Source organism: Bos indicus x Bos taurus, chromosome 27 (genome assembly GCF_003369695.1).
Source record: "Bos indicus x Bos taurus breed Angus x Brahman F1 hybrid chromosome 27, Bos_hybrid_MaternalHap_v2.0, whole genome shotgun sequence".
In the NCBI taxonomy this organism is placed as follows: domain Eukaryota; kingdom Metazoa; phylum Chordata; class Mammalia; order Artiodactyla; family Bovidae; genus Bos; species Bos indicus x Bos taurus.
In genome coordinates, this window is record NC_040102.1 from 1,226,580 (window position 1) to 1,244,601 (window position 18,022).

The 18,022-nt window shown below is 50.3% G+C and overlaps 1 protein-coding gene across 2 annotated transcripts in view; it reads left to right on the forward strand.

Moving 5' to 3' along the window:
* Positions 1-17,152, forward strand: part of DLGAP2 (DLG associated protein 2) — a 275,780-nt gene extending 258,628 nt beyond the window's left edge. For both annotated transcript variants that reach the window (XM_027529990.1, XM_027529991.1), the window contains 2 exons: positions 7,831-7,983; positions 10,307-17,152. In XM_027529990.1, coding sequence (XP_027385791.1) covers positions 7,831-7,983; positions 10,307-10,525 — 372 coding nt within the window. In that variant the 3' untranslated portion in view covers positions 10,526-17,152. The remainder of the gene's footprint in view (positions 1-7,830; positions 7,984-10,306) is intronic.
* The last annotated feature ends 870 nt before the right edge of the window (positions 17,153-18,022 follow it).

An 18,022-nucleotide genomic window follows, 5' to 3' on the forward strand; every position in this document is an offset into this window, starting at 1 on the left:
TTTCGGAGCCCAAAAAAATAAAGTCTGACTCTGTTTCCACTGTTTCCCATCTATTTCCCATGAAGTGATGAGACCAGCTGCCATGATCTTCGTTTTCTGAATGTTGAGCTTTAAGCCAACTTTTTCACTCTCCTCTTTCCCTTTCATCAGAGGCTTTTTAGTCCCTCTTCACTTTCTACCATAAGGGTGGTGTCATCTGCATATCTGAGGTTATTGATATTTCTGCCGGCAATCTTGATTCCAGCTTGTGCTTCTTCTACCCCAGCATTTCTCATGATGTACTCTGCGTATAAGTTAAATAAGCAGGGTGACAATATGCAGCCTTGACGTATTCCTTTTCCTATTTGCAACCAGTCTGTTGTTCCATGTCCAGTTCTAACTGTTGCTTCCTGATCTGCATATAGGTTTCTTAAGAGGCAGGTCAGGTGGTCTGGTATTCCCATCTCTTTCAGAATTTTCCACAGTTTATTGTGATCCACACAGTCAAAGGCTTTGGCATAGTCAATAAAGCAGAAATAGATGTTTTTCTGAAACTCTCTTGCTTTTTCCATGATCCAGCAAATGTTGGCAATTTGATCTCTGGTTCCTCTGCCTTTTCTAAAACCAGCTTGAACATCTGGAAGTTCACATTTCACGTATTGCTAAAGCCTGGCTTGGAGAATTTTGAGCATGACTTTACTAGCATGTGAGATGAGTGCAATTGTGCGGTAGTTTGAGCATTCTTTGGCATTGCCTTTCTTAGGGATTGGAATGAAAACTGACCTTTTCCAGTCCTGTGGCCACTCCTGAGTTTTCCAAATTTGCTGGCATATTGAATGCAGCACTTTCACAGCATCATCTTTCAGGATTTGGAATAGCTCAACTGGAATTCCATCACCTCCACTAGCTTTGTTCATAGTCATGCTTTCTTAAAGCCCACTTGACTTCACATTCCAGGATGTCTGGCTCTTGGTGAGTGATCACACCATCGTGATTATCTGGGTCATGAAGATCTTTTTTGTACAGTTCTTCTGTGTATTCTTGCCACCTCTTCTTAATATCTTCTGCTTCTGTTAGGTCCATACCATTTCTGTCCTTTATCGAGCCCATCTTTGCATGAAATGTTCCCTTGGTATCTCTAATTTTCTTAAAGAGGTCTCTAGCCTTTCCCATTCTGTTGTTTTCCTCTATTTCTTTGGATTGATCGCTGAAGAAGGCTTTTTTATCTCTCCTTGCTATTCTTTGGAACTCTGCATTCAGATGCTTATATCTTTCCTTTTCTCCTTTGCTTTTTGCTTCTTTTCTTTTCACAGCTGTTTGTAAGGCCTCCCCAGACAGCCATTTTGCTCTTTTGCATTTCTTTTCCATGGGGATGGTCTTGATCCCTGTGTCCTGTACAATGTCACGAACCTCCGTCCATAGTTCATCAGGCACTCTATCAATAAATATAAATATGTATCATAACACACATACTTTTCCTTATCTGACCAAAGAAAGTACTCACCAATATTATTTTGGAGAAACAATAATTATTTGGAGAAAGTCATTGAAGAGTAATAGCTCAATGGTATTCACACTACTTTACAACCTCTTTTATGCATTTTTATTTATAATCCATACACTGACCTCTTTCAGACCAGACATTTTCATTAACATACAAGCAGCAGGTCACGGTGCCTCGGTCTTGTTTTGCTCCGTTCTTAAATTCACAAGGAGGCCTGTGAGTTTGCAGCATGTTCTTCCACACGTAGGCAGCCTAGCACGTCAGAGTTGCCAATTCATCCCTTTTCATCAGGATCATTAAAAAGAATGTTTTCTCCAATATTTTCCATTAATCCCATCCAAGTGCATCATGAGATTTAAAGCGTTAGCACCTGGTCGCCTATGCCGTGAAGTTACAATCAACATTTAAGAGCGGGGAATAGGCAGGCTTCAGTTCAGTTCAGTCACTCAGTCGTGTCCGACTCTTTGTGACCCCATGAATAGCAGCACGCCAGGCCTCCCTGTCCATCACCAACTCCCAGAGTTCACCCAGACTCACGTCCATCAAGTCAGTGATGCTATCCAGCCATCTCATCCTCTGTCGTCCCCTTCTCCTCCTGCCCCCAATCCCTCCCAGCATCAGTCTTTTCCAATGAGTCAACTCTTTGCATGAGGTGGCCAAAGTACTGGAGTTTCAGCTTTAGCATCATTCCTTCCAAAGAAATCCCAGGGCTGATCTCCTTCAGAATGGACTGGTTGGATCTCCTTGCAGTCCAAGGGACTCTCAAGAGTCTTCTCCAACACCACGGCAGGCTTAGGGTCCCTCAAAGGAATGTGCAGTTGTAGAAACACTCGGCTCTCCCGTCCCCCAGGTGTGTCCTGCCCCCAGCCCCACCCCATCGCCATCTCTGAGGACTGACTGAGGCCACCAGGGGGCGTGGTCCTTGTTCCACTGAGCCGATGGGAGGGTTGTCCGCGTCTTCAGGAACCTCCATGTAGCACAGTAACAGTCTTCCAGCTGTGAGCAATGCACGTCTTCTCTGCCAGATGTAGCTGGTATTAGACCTGAGAATTATCCAGTGTCACATCCTTGACACCTCTTACACACGTCAGATTGCACTTTGTGTTGGCCACAGGAGGTCTGGCATGACCACTTCCTTTTCGTGTGCCCTCCATTGGACCAAAAGCCCCGGAGCACTTGGAGGAGGTTGCTGGGCTCTGGGCAGACCGTCAGCAGAGGGGCTGAAAGTGCCGGCAGGGCCCTGCTCATCAAAACCACACTGTCCTCATTGGCAGCTCTAGTTCTAAGTCAAAGGAATGGCCCCAGGGAGTGAGTCAGACCCACTGGCTGTTGAGGATGGACTCTGGGAAGGGCCTGCCCTTGACACTAGCGGGTGGACCCCTGTGGCCCTAGGGCCAGCGGCTCAGCACCCTCAGAGCTGGGAGAGATGGAGTCACACACAGACCGCTGATCTAACGCTGCACTTGAATGAGACCATGGTCTCTCCTCAGCCCTTCTCAGGACACACAGCTCCAGGAGAATGTTCTAGAACACAAAGCATCTGAGCCCACATCCCAGGACCTCCCATGCTGGGGCCAGATAGCACCCTGGGGCCCTGCGTGCAGTCAACAGGGATGAACAGCTCTGTGCACTTGCTGGGGGAGGAGACTGGCCTGGCCCACCTTGATGTGACAGACGAGGCTTACAAACAGACCAGGGCGTGTGAGTGTCCAGGGACACAGATATAGCCACACCTCCCAGAAAGGAGTAGAGGACACAGAGCAAGGCCCTGACCGTGCTGGGGTCTACCATGACCATGGCCTCTGCCCCTCAGTGCCCAGAGCGGAGGCCCAGTGACCCCGGAGTTCACTCTTGGGTGACGTGGTCCTCAGACACATGCAGGCCCTTCACACCTGCCCCTGTGGGGGGTGGGGAGGGGAGGAGGGGTCGCTGTGCCGGCTTCATCCTCCAGGAGGAGGACACGCGGCTCAGGACCCACTGTCGGGGAGGAGCACCCTGCCAGCCCCAGACGTCCAGGGAGCCCCTGTTGGTCCCCCCAAACCCCATCACCTGCAAGGCACAGCTCAGAGCAAGGCCTTCACTGTTTTCCTTCACAAGCGGCAGCTGAGCTCAAACTCAGGCGAGTGCATGACAACCCAGGTCTGGCGACCTGACGAACCCTCCCACACCTGACCCTGACATGACCCTGACCCGTCCCTGAGCTTGAGCCTGACCCTGTATCTGACCCTGACCCTGACCCTGCACCTCGCTCTGACCCTGTACGTGACCTCATCCAACCCTGAACCTGTGTGCGACCCTGCACCTGCCCATCAGGCTCTTCGGTCTGCACACCAGGTCGCCCCCTGGTGGCTCAGTGGAGAATGGTCCTCACACAGTCAACAGCCGCCGGGGGTTGCAATTCTCACTCAGAGTGGAAAATGGAGGCTTTGTGTGCAAGTGGCTCAGACGGCGATTCTGACCCCCTCCCAGCAGTTCAGCACAGCTGCCATCCGGTCACATTAGGCAGGATGGACAGGGCCCAGAGAGTGGCCTAGTGGGTGTGGGCACGGAACCAGGACTAGACATCTGTGTCCTCCAGCATTCACACGTCGAGTCCTGGCCCGGTGGGGGTGACAGGAGGGGACTGTGGGGGGAAAGCTCACGAGGGTGGGGCTCCGTGAATGGATCAGTGCCCTGATAAGCACATGCAGGAGCAAACGCGTCTTGGGGCCACATCCACCCTTGGCTGCCCGTGCACCACTCGGTGGCATCAGCTGTCCTCCCAGGGCAGGAACCTGACCTGCCAAGCCCTCCCTCCAAGCCAGGGCAACGGCATCCATGGTGCACACGTAGGGTGTCTCTGACCTTCAGAAGCAGGGCTGAGACCCCTCAGAGGACAGAAGGAAACAGGCCCCCCCTCCCCAGTGCCCCCCACCACCAGCACCACCACAGACCCTGCCCAGGAACCCCACAGGCGCCCAGAACCAGAGGGCCTCAGCTGCCAGAACTGTCCAGGCATCAAAACCTTAACAGGCGCCACCGTCCCCAGGTTCCATTTTCTCCCAGTTGTGTTGAGATACAATGAACATGCAGCACTGGATAAGTGTAGGGGGTGCAGCACCGTGATCTGACTGGTATCATGAAATGATTGTCACCATAATCTTAGAGAACATCCATCACGTCTTGTGGGTACACAAAGAGGTAGAAAAATGTAACTTTCCTTGTGATGAGAGACTTCAGGATTTACTGTCTTAGCAGCTTTCATATTAGGAACAGCAGTGCAGACTGTATTTATCGTGCTGTACCTCACATTCTTAGTATTGGTGTATCCTGTTGTTGGAAGTTCGTACCTTTGGCCACCTTCATCGCGTTCCCCCTCCTCCCACCCCATGCCTCCCTCTAATAACCACAAATCTGGTCCCTTTTTCTATGAGTTTGCTTCTTTATTTTTTGAAATGCAGCACCATGTTAGTTCCCGATGCACAGCATAGTGATTTGATGTTTCAAACTGATCAACACGATAAGTCTAGTTACAATATGTCACCATACAAAGAGGCTGCACAATTATTCCTGGATTCCCACACTGTAAGTTTCATTCCCATGACTCTCTTATTTTGCAGCTGGCAGTCCGTACCTCCTTATCTCCCGAACTTATTTCTTAGCCCCATCCCCAGTTCCCTCTGCAAACACGTTTGTTCTCTGTATCTATGACTCTGTTTCCGTCTTGTTATGTTTGTTCATTTGTTTTGATTTTTATATTTCACAACATACAAGTGAAGTCATACAGCATTTTTCTTTTTCTGTTTGACTTACATGTTATTGCAGATTTCAAGATTTCATTCTTTGTTACACTGGAGTAGTATTTCAGTATATATGTGCATGACATCCTCTCTACTGAAGGACACTTCGGCTGCTTCCATGTCTCGGCTATTGTAAATAGTTTTGCAGTGAATGTGGGGGGTGCGTGTGTCTTTTTGAATTAGTGTTTCATTTCTTTGGATAATACCCAGGAGTGCACCGCTGGGTTGTGTGCTAGCTGCATGTTGAATTTGTGAGGATACTCCATACTGTTCTCCATAGTGGCTGCACCAGTCTGTGTTCCCACCAGCAGCACACAAGGGCTCCCTTCTCTCTGCATCCTCAAAAGCTTGTTACTTCCTGTCTGATGATGGCCACTGGGACGGGTGCAAGGTGATACCCCACTGTGGTTTTGCTGTGCATTTCTCTGGTGATTAGTGATGCTGAGCATCTTTTCATGTGCCCGGTGGCCATCTGTATGTCTTCCTTGGAAGATAGATCCTCTGCCCATTTTTCAACCACGTTAATATACATTTTTTGAGCCATTGTAAATTCACAGCAAAACTGGGTGAAAAATACAGAGAAAATGCCACGTACTCCCGGTTGCCACACACCAGCCCCACCACTATCAGCATCCCCACCAGATGGTCCGTGTGTCACGACTGATGAACCCGCACAAACCATCACCATCACTACGAGTCCACGATTTCCATCAGGGCTCACTCCTGGTGTTGGACAGTCTGTGGATTTAGACAAATATATGACACGTGTCCACCAGGACAGTGACACGCAGAGCGGCCTCATGGTCCTGAGAATCCTCTGTGCTCCCCCTGGTCACTCCTTGTGTCCCCTCAGCCCCTAGCCGCCTCTCATCTTTTTCCTGTCTCCGTAGTTGTGCCCTCTCCAGCATGTCCTACAACTGGAATCACACACAATGCGGACTTTTCAGGTCTGTTGGTGTTCAATTGCTCAGTCATGTCCAACTCTTAGAGACCCCACGGACTGCAGCACGCCAGGCCTCCCTGTCCTTCAGCATTTCCCAGAGCTTGCTCAAACTCATGTCCACTGAGTCGGTGATGCCATCCAACCATCTCATCCTCTGTCGGCCCCTTCTCCTTCCACCTTCAATCTTTCCCAGCATCAGGGTCTTTTCTAATGAGTTGGCTCTTCACATCAGGTGGCCAGAGTACTGGAGCTTCAGCTTCAGCATCAGTCCTTCCAATGAATATTCAGGACTGATTTCCTTTAGGATGGACTAGTTTGATCTCCTCACAGTCCAAGGGACTCTCTCAAGAGTCTTCTCCAACACCACAGTTCAAAATAATCAATTCTTCCGTGCTCAGCTTTCTTTATGGTCCAACTCTCACATCCATACATGACTACTGGAAAAATCATAACTTTCACTAGATGGACCTTTGTTGGCAAAGTAATCCCTCTGCTTTTTAATATGCTGTCTAGGTTAGTCATAGCTTTTCTTTCAAGGAACAAGGGTCTTTTAATTTCAAGGCTGTAGCCACCATCTGCAGTGATTTTGGAGCCCCCAAAAATAAAGTCTGTCACTGTTTCCCTTGTTTCCCCATCTATTTGCTATGAAGTGATGGGACCGGATGCCATGATCTTCGTTTTTTGAATGTTGAGTTTTAAACCAGCTTTTTCACTCTCGTCTTTCACTTTCATCAAGAGGCTCTTTAGTTCTTCTTCACTTTCTGCCATAAGGATGGTGTCATCTATACATCTGAGGTTATTGATATTTCCCCTGGCAATCTTGATTTCAGTTTGTACTTCATCCAGCCCGGCATTTCTCTTAATGTATTCTGCATTTAAGTTAAATAAGCAGGGTGACAATATACACCCTTGCTGTACTCCTTTCCTGACTTTTGAACCACACTGTTATTCCATGCCCAGTTCTAACTGTTGCTTCTTAACCTGCATACAGGTTTCTCAGGAGGCAGGTCAGGTGTCGTGGTATTCCCATCTCTTGAAGAATTTTCCACTTTGTTGTGATCCACAGTCAAAGACTTTGGCGTAGTCAATGAACCAGATCTTCTGGAATTCTCTTGCTTTCTCTATGATCCAACAGATGTTGTCAGTTTGATCTCTGGTTCCTCTTCCTTTTCTAAATCCACCTTGAACATATAGACGTTCTCGGTTCACATACTGTTGAAACCTAGCTTGGAGAATTTTGAGCATTACTTTGCTAGCATGTGAAATAAGTGCAATTGTGAGGTAGTATGAACATTCTTTGACATTGCCCTTTTGGAGGATTGGAATGAAAACACATTTTCCAGTACTGGAGTTTTCCAAATTTGCTGGCATATTGAGTGCAGCACTTTAACAGCATCATCTTTTAGGATTTGAAATAGCTCAGGTGGAATTCCATCACAGATTTTTTTTAACTGTCAGCAAACACTCATGTAAACTGTCACTAGATCCTCATGGGCCCTCAGGAGCATGTGCACCCAATTCTAATTACAGAGGCTTCTCCCAGACCCCCTTCATTGGGAAAAGCAGCCCCTTCCCCCGCCCTGCCCAGAGGTCTCCACAGCTCTAACTGTGCATGTGTCCGGCAGGACCCCAGCGCCATGCCCAGGCCCACCTCCCAAGATCTGGCCGGCTACTGGGACATGCTGCAGCTGTCCGTTCAGGATGTCAGCATGAAGTTCGATGAGTTGCACCAGCTGAAGCTCACCGACTGGAAAGTGGTCGAATCTCCGGAGAGGAAGGTAAGCCCCTGCTGCATCCCCACACTGAGCCCACCGCCCCCGTCCCTGCCCACAATCCCTGCACGTGCTCCAAGTACCACGTTACCATGCGTGTCTCAGTCTGCAGTTAACAGGACAGGATCTGATATCACACCTAAACCCATGTCTGCACAACCAGACTGGTGCTAGTCATCAGCACGTATAGTAAGTCCCTTTCTTGCTGACAATTCCGAGAAGACACCAATAGAACCCACAAGTGAATTCGCAGTCACGTTTCCTGTCGGGCCCGTCCTCTGAATTATTACCATCGCCACCACCCTCTGTGTGGACTGCACTGTGGTGGTTCCCACAGGCTTCAGGTTGCTTACAGTGATGCTTGGGGAGATGAGAAACACTGTAAACTTCACTGAACACTTAAAGAATGTACACTTCCTATAGAGCTGGCCCTGAGATAGGCTGAAAATGCCCATTAAGTTTGACCTGTGATTTCAGCTCTTCCCTTTAGGTATCATGTTCTCTAGGGCTGAGAAATAAGTGTGAATTAGCTATAAAGACATTGACTTCCTGACGCACCTTAGAGAAGTTCTCCAGAATCATAATCTGATTTTCTTAGACAGACATTATCAATCAAAATAAAGACAATTGATCCGAGATACTTTGGGACAGGGGAGTAGCTGAGGGTTGTACATCTAGATAATTAGCACGCAGACCATCATCATCCTTTTTCCCTAAAACATGCCCCCCGTGGTCCAAGTTGGAGACCATCGCTCGATCGCAGGTGCTGACAAAGCCCTTGTCACCGCAGACAGGGGGGCGGAGGGGCGTGCAAACGACCAGGTTGTGTGTGAGCAAGTCCAAGAGGTCTATGGTTTGGTCGTGAATGAAGGTGATCATAAGTAATGATTCCCAGTGAAAAAGTTATTCTAGGAAACCACTAAAAATCCAACTTTTAAACTAGTCTGAAGATACGTAAAAGCCCTTCCCATTTTCCATTCTTCTGTACCTGACCACTAATATCACCCTCTACCCAGCTCTACATAGCAGGTAGTCCTCAGAGTGAACACGGGGTCCTGCTGAGGGCGCTGCACCCTGTCCGGGAGGCGAGCAGCCCTGGAACGCAGCCCCAGCTCCGCGTCGTGCCCCTGGGGCCAAGGTCCTCGCAGATCTGCGGGGCCACCACCCCGCCACGCCCCCACCCCCCCCACGCCCCCCCCACCCCGCCACCCCCCCCACCCCCCCACCCCCCCCACCCCCCCACCCCCCCCACCCCCCCACCCCCCCCACCCCCCCACCCCCCCCACCCCCCCACCCCCCCCACCCCAGGACAGTTGTGAGCCTGTGTGGGTGGAGATTCCCACAAGGGCTGGTTTCACTGCTGCGTGTTTCAGAGGCCCCGCAGGCGTGCAAAGAGACAAGTACAGTCCCGCACTCAGGGCAAGAGTTACATTCTGAAATAGCTGGAAGTCTTGGCAAAGTAATTACCCCTACTGACCCCTGCCATCAAGTCAGGAAGGACATTGCTTCTGGCCCTAAGAACAAAGTTCCAAACACCGAAGTTTATCTTTCTGCCAAAAACAGTAGGACAGACTTTGGGTTCTGCCGTGTGTCCACTGAACCCGCCATGGTGGCCAGGCCTGGGCACCCTGGTGCCTTCGGGTCCTTTTGGAGGCTGAAAGGGAAAGGACAGATGAAGGCTTCCCCCAGCAGCTGGGCACGTGCTCAGAAAAGGCCACGCCCCTTTCCAGCAAGGACTCGGTGAGACCCTCCCTCCCGCCTGGGCAGGTCTGGTGTCTGATCCCGGCCCAGCAGACAGAGGGCACAAGGCGGGACGCAGGCCTCTTCCGTGCCCGGGGCACTTGCCAGCTCCCCATGTTCCTTTGCTGCGAAATCGGGCAGTCTCTCTCTTTCTGGAAAAGGCATGCTCGGATCTTGGGGCTGTGGTTGGAGAACACAAGCTGAGAGTCAGAGCCAGTTATTCACATCCGATTCCCATGCAAGTGAAAAGCCGTAGGTAATTAATGTCGAGGGGTCTGAGGCCCATGGCAGAGGATTAGAGGTAGTTTCCATGTCCTCGGACCTTGCAGTCTGTTGAATAGATTAGCGTCTCAAGCTGTCAAGGGGGCGTCGTGCAGGCTCCCGTGAAGGTGAGCGGGTGTGGGTTTGTGAGGGAGCGTTTACCAAGCAGCAGGGGCAGAACGGTGCCACGACCAAGACCGAGGCCCAGGTTCACGTGCCCAGAGGCTTCCTGCCCGGAGAACCCGGCAGCACCGGGGGGTGGGCGGGGGCGGGCGGTGGGGAGGGCCAGGCTCTCTGACCCCAACTCTTGACTTGTGATGCTTTTCAGGAAGAAAGAAAGGTCCCCCCTCCAATACCAAAGAAGCCCCCCAGAGGGAAACTCCCCATCACCAGAGAGAAGTCTCTGGACCTGCCGGACAGACAGCGGCAGGAGGCGCGGAGGCGGCTGGCGGCGGCCAAGAGGGCGGCGTCCTTCCGCCAGAGCTCAGCCAGCGAGCGGGCCGACAGCATCGAGATCTACATCCCCGAGGCCCAGACGCGGCTCTAGGGCGGGGCCGAGCCCCGCCCCGCGGAGCCTTAGCCGCGCCGAGCGCCACCCCCTCGTCACTCCCGTCTCATTCCTCCAGCGAGTCCGCCCCGCCGTCATGTTTGTGCCATAAACACCCTGGAGCGCCCGGACGTCCGAGCTCACGGCCACAGCGACTTCTCCCAGACAGCCCGGATGCCCACCCCCGGGGCCGGAGCGGCGTGGGGACCCCTGACGCACCCCTCTGTTCCCAGAGGGGGTCGAGGAAACCGCTCGAGATGGAACCCAGTTCACACTTTGTTATTTATATTTTTATAAAATCGTGTGATATTAGAGGCGAGAATAACAAACAACTGTGAAAGGGTGTGTCTCAGCACTCTCAAGGCATTAGATACCCCAAGAGAAGGTGCTACAGCTTGAGTGCAGGAAAGGAAGACCCCCACCCCGCGGCCTGGGGTCCCTGTGCCCTGAACCCGGCGACCCTTCACATGGTTCCTGTGCCAAGTCCATGGTGATGAGGAGTCGTCTCTGCAGCCACCAAGCTCCCCGCCTCGCGCTTCTCTGGAAACCTGGGGTGGAAGCCCACGTCTGCCCCCCCAAACTCAGCACAGCATCTCCGCGGCCAGAAGTCAGCTGAATGTCCGTCCACACAGGGAGAGACAGACGGAAACAGAGAGTCTTAAGAGAGGTCGACTCTTCTGTAGCAGGGGTACAAAGAGAACACAGTTGTCCTTAATCAGATAAAAGAGTCGTTTATTTTTTATCCCTTTGTAACTTAAACTATCACCCACGGTTCTGTCTTTAAGTTTCACCCTTTATGCTCCATGTGATTTTTTTTATAGATGTATATATATTCTCAGATGCTCTATCAGTTGACTTTCCAGGGTATCCTTTAAAAAAACAAAACAAAACAAAAAAAGTTTGCTTGTTTAAAATGACAGTTGTGATGCTGTAAAAAGTTTAAGAAATATGAATGTGTGTGGTAAGTATATCTCAGTTTAAATGGTAAAGAAGAAATGTGGTTTACATTGTATTTTTCCAGAATTCTTTTGTTCTATGCAGTACAGCTGAAGTCCAGAATATATTTCTTGCCTGTTTTTGACATGACAAAAAAAAAAAAAAAAAAGGTCACATTGTGCTTTCCAGCTGTGGACTTTCAGAAAAGTAATTTATTTCCGTGAGTCTGATTGGCAAGGAGAAAAATAGGAAGGTCTCTAATGGAAGGTTTTCCATTCATCTCGTTAAATTTAGATGCCGGGACCATTGTTCCACCTGGATGGTTGTGTGTCTGTTGAGACACCACCTCAGAGGAAGCGCCCATGGACTTACCCACTAGACCCCAGACTAGAGTCCTCGCTGTGACTCCAGGTAAAAGCAGGGGCCACAGCGTTTCCGCGGGACGCCGTGTGCCCCGCAGCCCTGGGAGTGCGGGCCCCCAGCCCAGCAGCACAGACCCCCCTCCATAGCACTTTGTTTTCCTGTTTGACTCGCACTTTAAGACGCACCGCCCTCCACGCCTCTGGCGTGAGAGCCCCGGTGACGTCCTTGCACAGGCAGGCGCCTGCCGCCCGCCGCGTTTCTTTTCCTCATAGTCCACATTCCACGAAGCGTGGGGTTCGTAAGCGTGAGAGCCCCGGTGGCGTCCTTGCACAGGCAGGCGCCTGCCGCCCGCCGCGTTTCTCTTCCTCATAGTCCACATTCCACGAAGCGTGGGGTTCGTAGGAGCGCAGGTGATAGCAAAGCATGTTTAGCTTCACAGTTTTACTTTTTTAAAGCTGAGTAGTTAAGAAGTCCCTGTAAGAACAAAACCCTGTAAATGGAACCTCATATCTGGTATATATTTTACCAAACAGCCTTAAAATATATTTGGAAGCAAAAATCAGTACGAATGTATATCCTTGAAAAATGCAAAAAAAAAAAAAAAAAAAATCCCTGAAATATTCTTCTATAAATGAGCCCTATTTCCCCAGAGTATTCTAAGCATTTTTTTCTACCTAAATAAATACCTAAATCCTGAGTAGTATACAATAAAGATGCTTCTTCCTATATTTAGTATACTCTGTTAAAGACAAATGTATTTGCAAGCATTGGCATTTTAGACTTTAAACATGATGTGTTATTAAGACGAACAGCTCTCTAGAAATAACCACAGAAATTGGGTGTGACTCCCGACGAGGGGAGATGTAAAATGCAAACGTGCTTGCAGCCTCCTCAGGTGTGCCGCACCTGGAAGCTGATGGGTTTTATCCCATTTCCTTGAACTTGTACAAAATGGCTATCAACCAACTATAAAATTAGACAACAATGATTCTAGATCCCAGATTCTCTGATCCCCACTTAAAAGTACTCACTGAATTTGGATTAATGTTTTTATGTTTTGTATACTCATTTTTTTAATCTTAACCCCCCCCCAAATCTTGACCTGAACCATCCACAGGTGAGCAGATTCACCTAAACTAAATTTGACGTCGGTTGTTGGTTGGAGGTGGGGAGCGTGTACGAGCCCCTGTTTGATCCACGTTGTTCCAAAGAAGGTTGTGGGGGGTGGGGGCGGTGTGCGTGCAGCGGCATCGATGGAGTGTCACCGTGTGTGGGACACGACCAAGTGCAGTACAGCCCTTCTCGTGGTGACATCCCGTCGTGAAAGGCAGATGATAAGCCATGTTTACACGTTGTACATGTAAAGAGAAATAAAACTGTTTATACTACTTGTGTTCCTGCATCGCACGAGCTGTTACAGCCACGCCTGCGGGCACAGAGCACGCAGCTATCCGTGACCATTTCGTCCTGTCGTGGGTGCAGTTCCCCAAAAGACGATCTTCAGGCTTGAGAACATGGTTGAAAACGATAACACACCGCATTCTAGGAACATCCGCGATGGAAAGGAAGCGCCACGTTGTCTGTGATCATACACTTCCCTTCCCGGGAGATACGGCCCGTGCCCATCATAACCAGGTGCCCTGTAGAATCATGTTCCTCACGACCAACACACAGATGTTGCCATGCTGACGGCCCCACGTGACTTTCCAAATCAGAACACAAGTATGATAAACAGGGTCCTAGTGTCTAAGAAAACCCCGAAGAGGCACGTCTTACCTGTTCACAAGTGCGCTTTCAGTGTGATTCATCGCATACGTGCTCACTGGTTACAGTTGTCTTTAGCATGAGAGAGGTGTTAGTGACAGCTGTTACCATTGTTTCTCAGCAAATTGATGGGACCATCCTAGAATGAGGGATGAAGAGTTGAACTGTGGTATGATACCAAAATATTACATTTTTGTTTAAAATAAAGTATTGATGTTTTCACCTCAAAGTCGATACTAAAGACGTCCAGCATTAAATAGGAAAGTGTATGATTGGAAAAAAATATCAGGCTACATTGACGATTCCCTCTTTAAAGAAAAATAACCACCAAGTCAGTGACCTTGCAAGTAGAAACTGTCCCTGCTGATGCCTACAGATAGAAGTGGCCAAATTTATGGCCAGAAGACAGCACGATCCAGGGCCCACAGATGTGGGGCTGGTACGTTTCTTTGGGGGTCTGTGTTCTGTTCACCTTTCCCAAGTCTGTGTGGGGCAGCCACCTCTCCATCACCTTCACTGGAAGATCCCACATTGCACTTTCATGCAGGTCTTCAGCCAGGTCCAGGATGGACTTTTCTGGGAAGGAAAAGCATGGCGCAGACGTCCAATCCACGTGCCTGCAGGGGCACCGAGGATGGCTGTTCGGAGCAGCTGCCTGGTTTGGGCCGAAGCATCTGGTGGCACAGAGGAAGCGGGAGAAAGGGGAATGAGAGAAACCCTCTGCCATCCGCAGTACCTGGGTCCAGTCACGGGGACCGCGAGTGCCCTGAGGAGCGACACGGGAGACCCAGCCGAGGCTTGAGCTGCTTTGGCTGGAGAGCCTCAGCTCCCCCAGAGTCCTGTCCGCTCCCGAAGGCCCGAGTGCATGTCTGGAATCAGTCGCCAGCTCCCAGTCCAGGGGAATGGAGGTCCTGCAAACCTTGGCCATGGGGCAGGGACGTGTCCCACCGAGGGTGCGGAAAGACAGCCCTGATGGGTCAGCCTGCGGAGGGTATGGGACGTGGGCCTCCTGCCCTTCTGAGAAGTGGCACCTTCCTGCCACGCCCCCCAATGTCAACCAGACGGCTCCACACACACCTTTAACCCCACGTGTTTCTCAGCCACCTCCTTTCTTCTCAAAGCTGGAACTGCTGGATTTTTTTTTTTTTAATTGCATATTTAACATACGAATCAGGTAGTTGGAGACACTGGTTTTCAAACACCAGCCGCTTGGGACACCTTGAGATTCTCCTTTGTTTTTATCTGCATATTTGTTTACACTTGTTTTAAAGTTTTGGTAGAAGACACTGTTCCAAAATTTGAAAATAAAATAGAAAACCTCAAGTATAAGTGACCGAGACTATAGCTGCTGCTGGTTAGCAGGAACATTTTCACCACCAGGGCTAGAGCAATGGGCACAGCCCTGTCAGCCTCCCCGGCACTGCTTGTCATCCGCCCGTGGCACCAGGTCACATCAGAGCCCTGTGCCTTCACAGCAAGAGCTCCACCTTGTCACTTTACTGCGTTGAGAGTTGCAATAAATGTGGGCAGTGGACATGATGCTGGGGAAGGTGCGCTTTCACACCTGAGGAAGTGCCCTTTAGCACAGAGTGGCTGCAGAGGGCCCTGCAGTTGAGAGAGAAACCCAGCAATCTCCAGTCGGCTGGCCGAGCAGCCTGGCTTCTGTTCCTACATCATCCACAGCTTGTCTTGACTCCGTGTTCCCGTCTCTCCTGTTCCTGTCACCCTCACTGACATTCTGTGAAAGACTGATGGCCCTGACGTCTTCTGAGCTCCCTGGAGTCAGGTTGTGAAAGTGTCCTCATTCTTGATAAAGCGGGTCCCACCTGCTCTGTGTGGGGTACTTGTGGAGTCCAGTCAGATCCTGAGTACCAGCCTCGGCGGTCCCCTCCTGAGAAGGCCGTCTGGGCCCAGCACGAGGCTATCACGAGCTTCTTGAGGGCCTGGAAGTGGAGCGAGCACTGAGGGGACCTTTCTCTGTTTTCTCGGGCTTTGACAGCAAGTGTTTCTGAATGTTTCCCTGAACAAGGACCAGGTACCCCCCAGAATGAGACCGTGTTGTTACCATTGCTTGGGCACACCTGCATCTTAGGGGAAATGACAAGATCTTAAATGAAACAGGAAAGTGACAAAGAAAAAATAATTTGGAAGCAGAAAACAGCATGTGGGACGGTGCCAGGGACAGAATCAGACGTCCTGACCGGAATCGCTGGAGGCTGGTGAGGGCGCCACCCCCTCTCCCAGCCTTGGCTGTGCGTCCTGACCCCTCTGTACCTCAGAGAAGGCCGGGTGGTCCAGGAGAACGCTCCGAGCAGCTGCCATCTTTTCATCCTTTCAGCATCAAGAAATCCCCGTGATTTTCCCGGTTGCTGTCCTAATCCTGGCAATCTGATCCAGTGTTAAAAAGAATTATTTCAAGGTTCAATCTAAACTCTTGAAGCTGACTTCCTTGCAGAGGAAATGTTAGTTACCTACTACAACACTACTTTTTAAAAGATTTTGTATACACACACACACACACACAGAAATAACAGGGGTTTACCTCCCTACTTTCTTAGATTTTATGTGACTCTTCATTATGGGTGCTTATTCCGAACCTGAAAGCCTTGGAAACGCGAGCTTTCACGTCCTCGGTGATGAAGGACCGGTCTCTGCAGTGTGTGTACACGGCTCCGTCTCCAGCAGACGAGACGAGAGGTCCGTCTGTGCTGGCAACAGGGAAGCAGGGACCCCCGAGGCTGTTTGTGGTGCCGCCTCCTGGAGGCCACGCACCTGCCCTTCGGTTACCCCCCTCCCCGCCCCCCACGGCCCAGCCCATCGCTTTGCCATGATCACATCACTTTAAAGGGCTCAGCACGTCCGTCTCTCTCCCTTCACTTCACACCTGGTTTACCAAATTTCGAAAAGTTTCCCCTCGCCAGTAGTGAACCCCAGGCTACTTTCGAACCCTGATTTCCAAATGCTGTCCCCTCCGTACGGGTCCTCCCTGCCTGGAGAGCAGTCCACACGCCCACCCCCCACGTCACAAGCCAAAACACCCAGCTGTGGCCTAAGGACTAGAGGAAATGCCTCCTACAGAAATTCAAGGGATGTTAGAACCAGGAAACTAGCTGTTTTAGTTAATGTTTAAAAAAAAAAAGTATATAAATATATATATATAGATATATATACATATGGAATCATATCAACCACAGAGCGCCAAATATTCTACATCTGTACAGAATCACTCTTCCCTGGAATTAAACTATTTTAGGAATTCTCTTTCTCATGCTTTTCTGGTTCTTTTGATAAGTTCTCTTCAGTAGCATGCAGGACGCCTGCTCTGAATGGACAGGGCGCAGTCCACACCACGCTGTCTTCCTTCTTGTGGATAAGTTCTGAACAGATGTTGGTCATCACTTCAGGGCATTGAAGGATGGTGTTCCTTGGGTTCTTTTCTCTCCTGACTCTCTTTTCACTCTTTACTGACTTCTTCCAGGATAATGCCTCTCTCATCTGATTTCTGTACTGCTGATGTTCACCTCCTGTAAATAGTTCTGCAATTAAATTTTTCGAGAAAAGGAATGTTTACTTTTCATTGGAGTGAATCCTCGTGTGATTTTTAAACTCAGAATCTTTATATAGACCAAAGAGTTTTATCCAGAAACTGCACCCTTCCCCTCAGGATATATATTTCCTTGTTGGAACAGCGTCTACTCCTCTATCTGCTAAAAGGAATCGGACGTTTTATTAAGGCGACAGGTTTCAAATGTACGCGAAAATGGCACAGATTAAAACGAGTTTCAAACGAATCAATCTCGCGGTACTTGGTGCTCGTTTTAGGTTCCCTGGAGGGGCAGGAGCAGCGGCGGCCAGGAGGGTCCGCGGCTCAGCGCAGGGGGCCGAGGCCCGGAGGGCGGCCCCTCGCCGTCAGCGCTGCGACCGGGACGTCCACCTGCCGGCCCCCCGAGCCCCCGTGGGGTCCCCCGTGGGCCCCCGGGACCGCGGACAGCGCTGCCCGAGCCTCCCTGGCCGCCCGCAGGCCTCCCCGCGTCCCCAGGTGAGTCCGCGCGGCGGGCGGAGCGCCTCCAGCAGGGTGCGCGGGTGGCGGGTTGTGCCGGGGGTGAGAACCCCTGCTGAGGTTCGGGGTTTCTGGGCGAGGGGCTGACAGAGAAGCTGACCCGGTGCGGATCCCTGCAGTCAGCTCACCTGAGAACGAGCAGGGCGCACACGTTGTGAGACGCTGTTTCTAAATGAGCACCCAGACCTGCTGCTTCAGCCTTCACTCACCCGACTGCTTTCTCTTCTTCCAAAATGAGTTTTTATGTGGAGTATAGTTGATTTGCAACGTTGTGTTAGTTTCTGCTGTACAACAAAGTGAACCAGTTATGCATATGCACATATCTTCTCTTCTTTAGGTTCCATTCTGTTACAGGTCATTGCAGAGTACTGTGT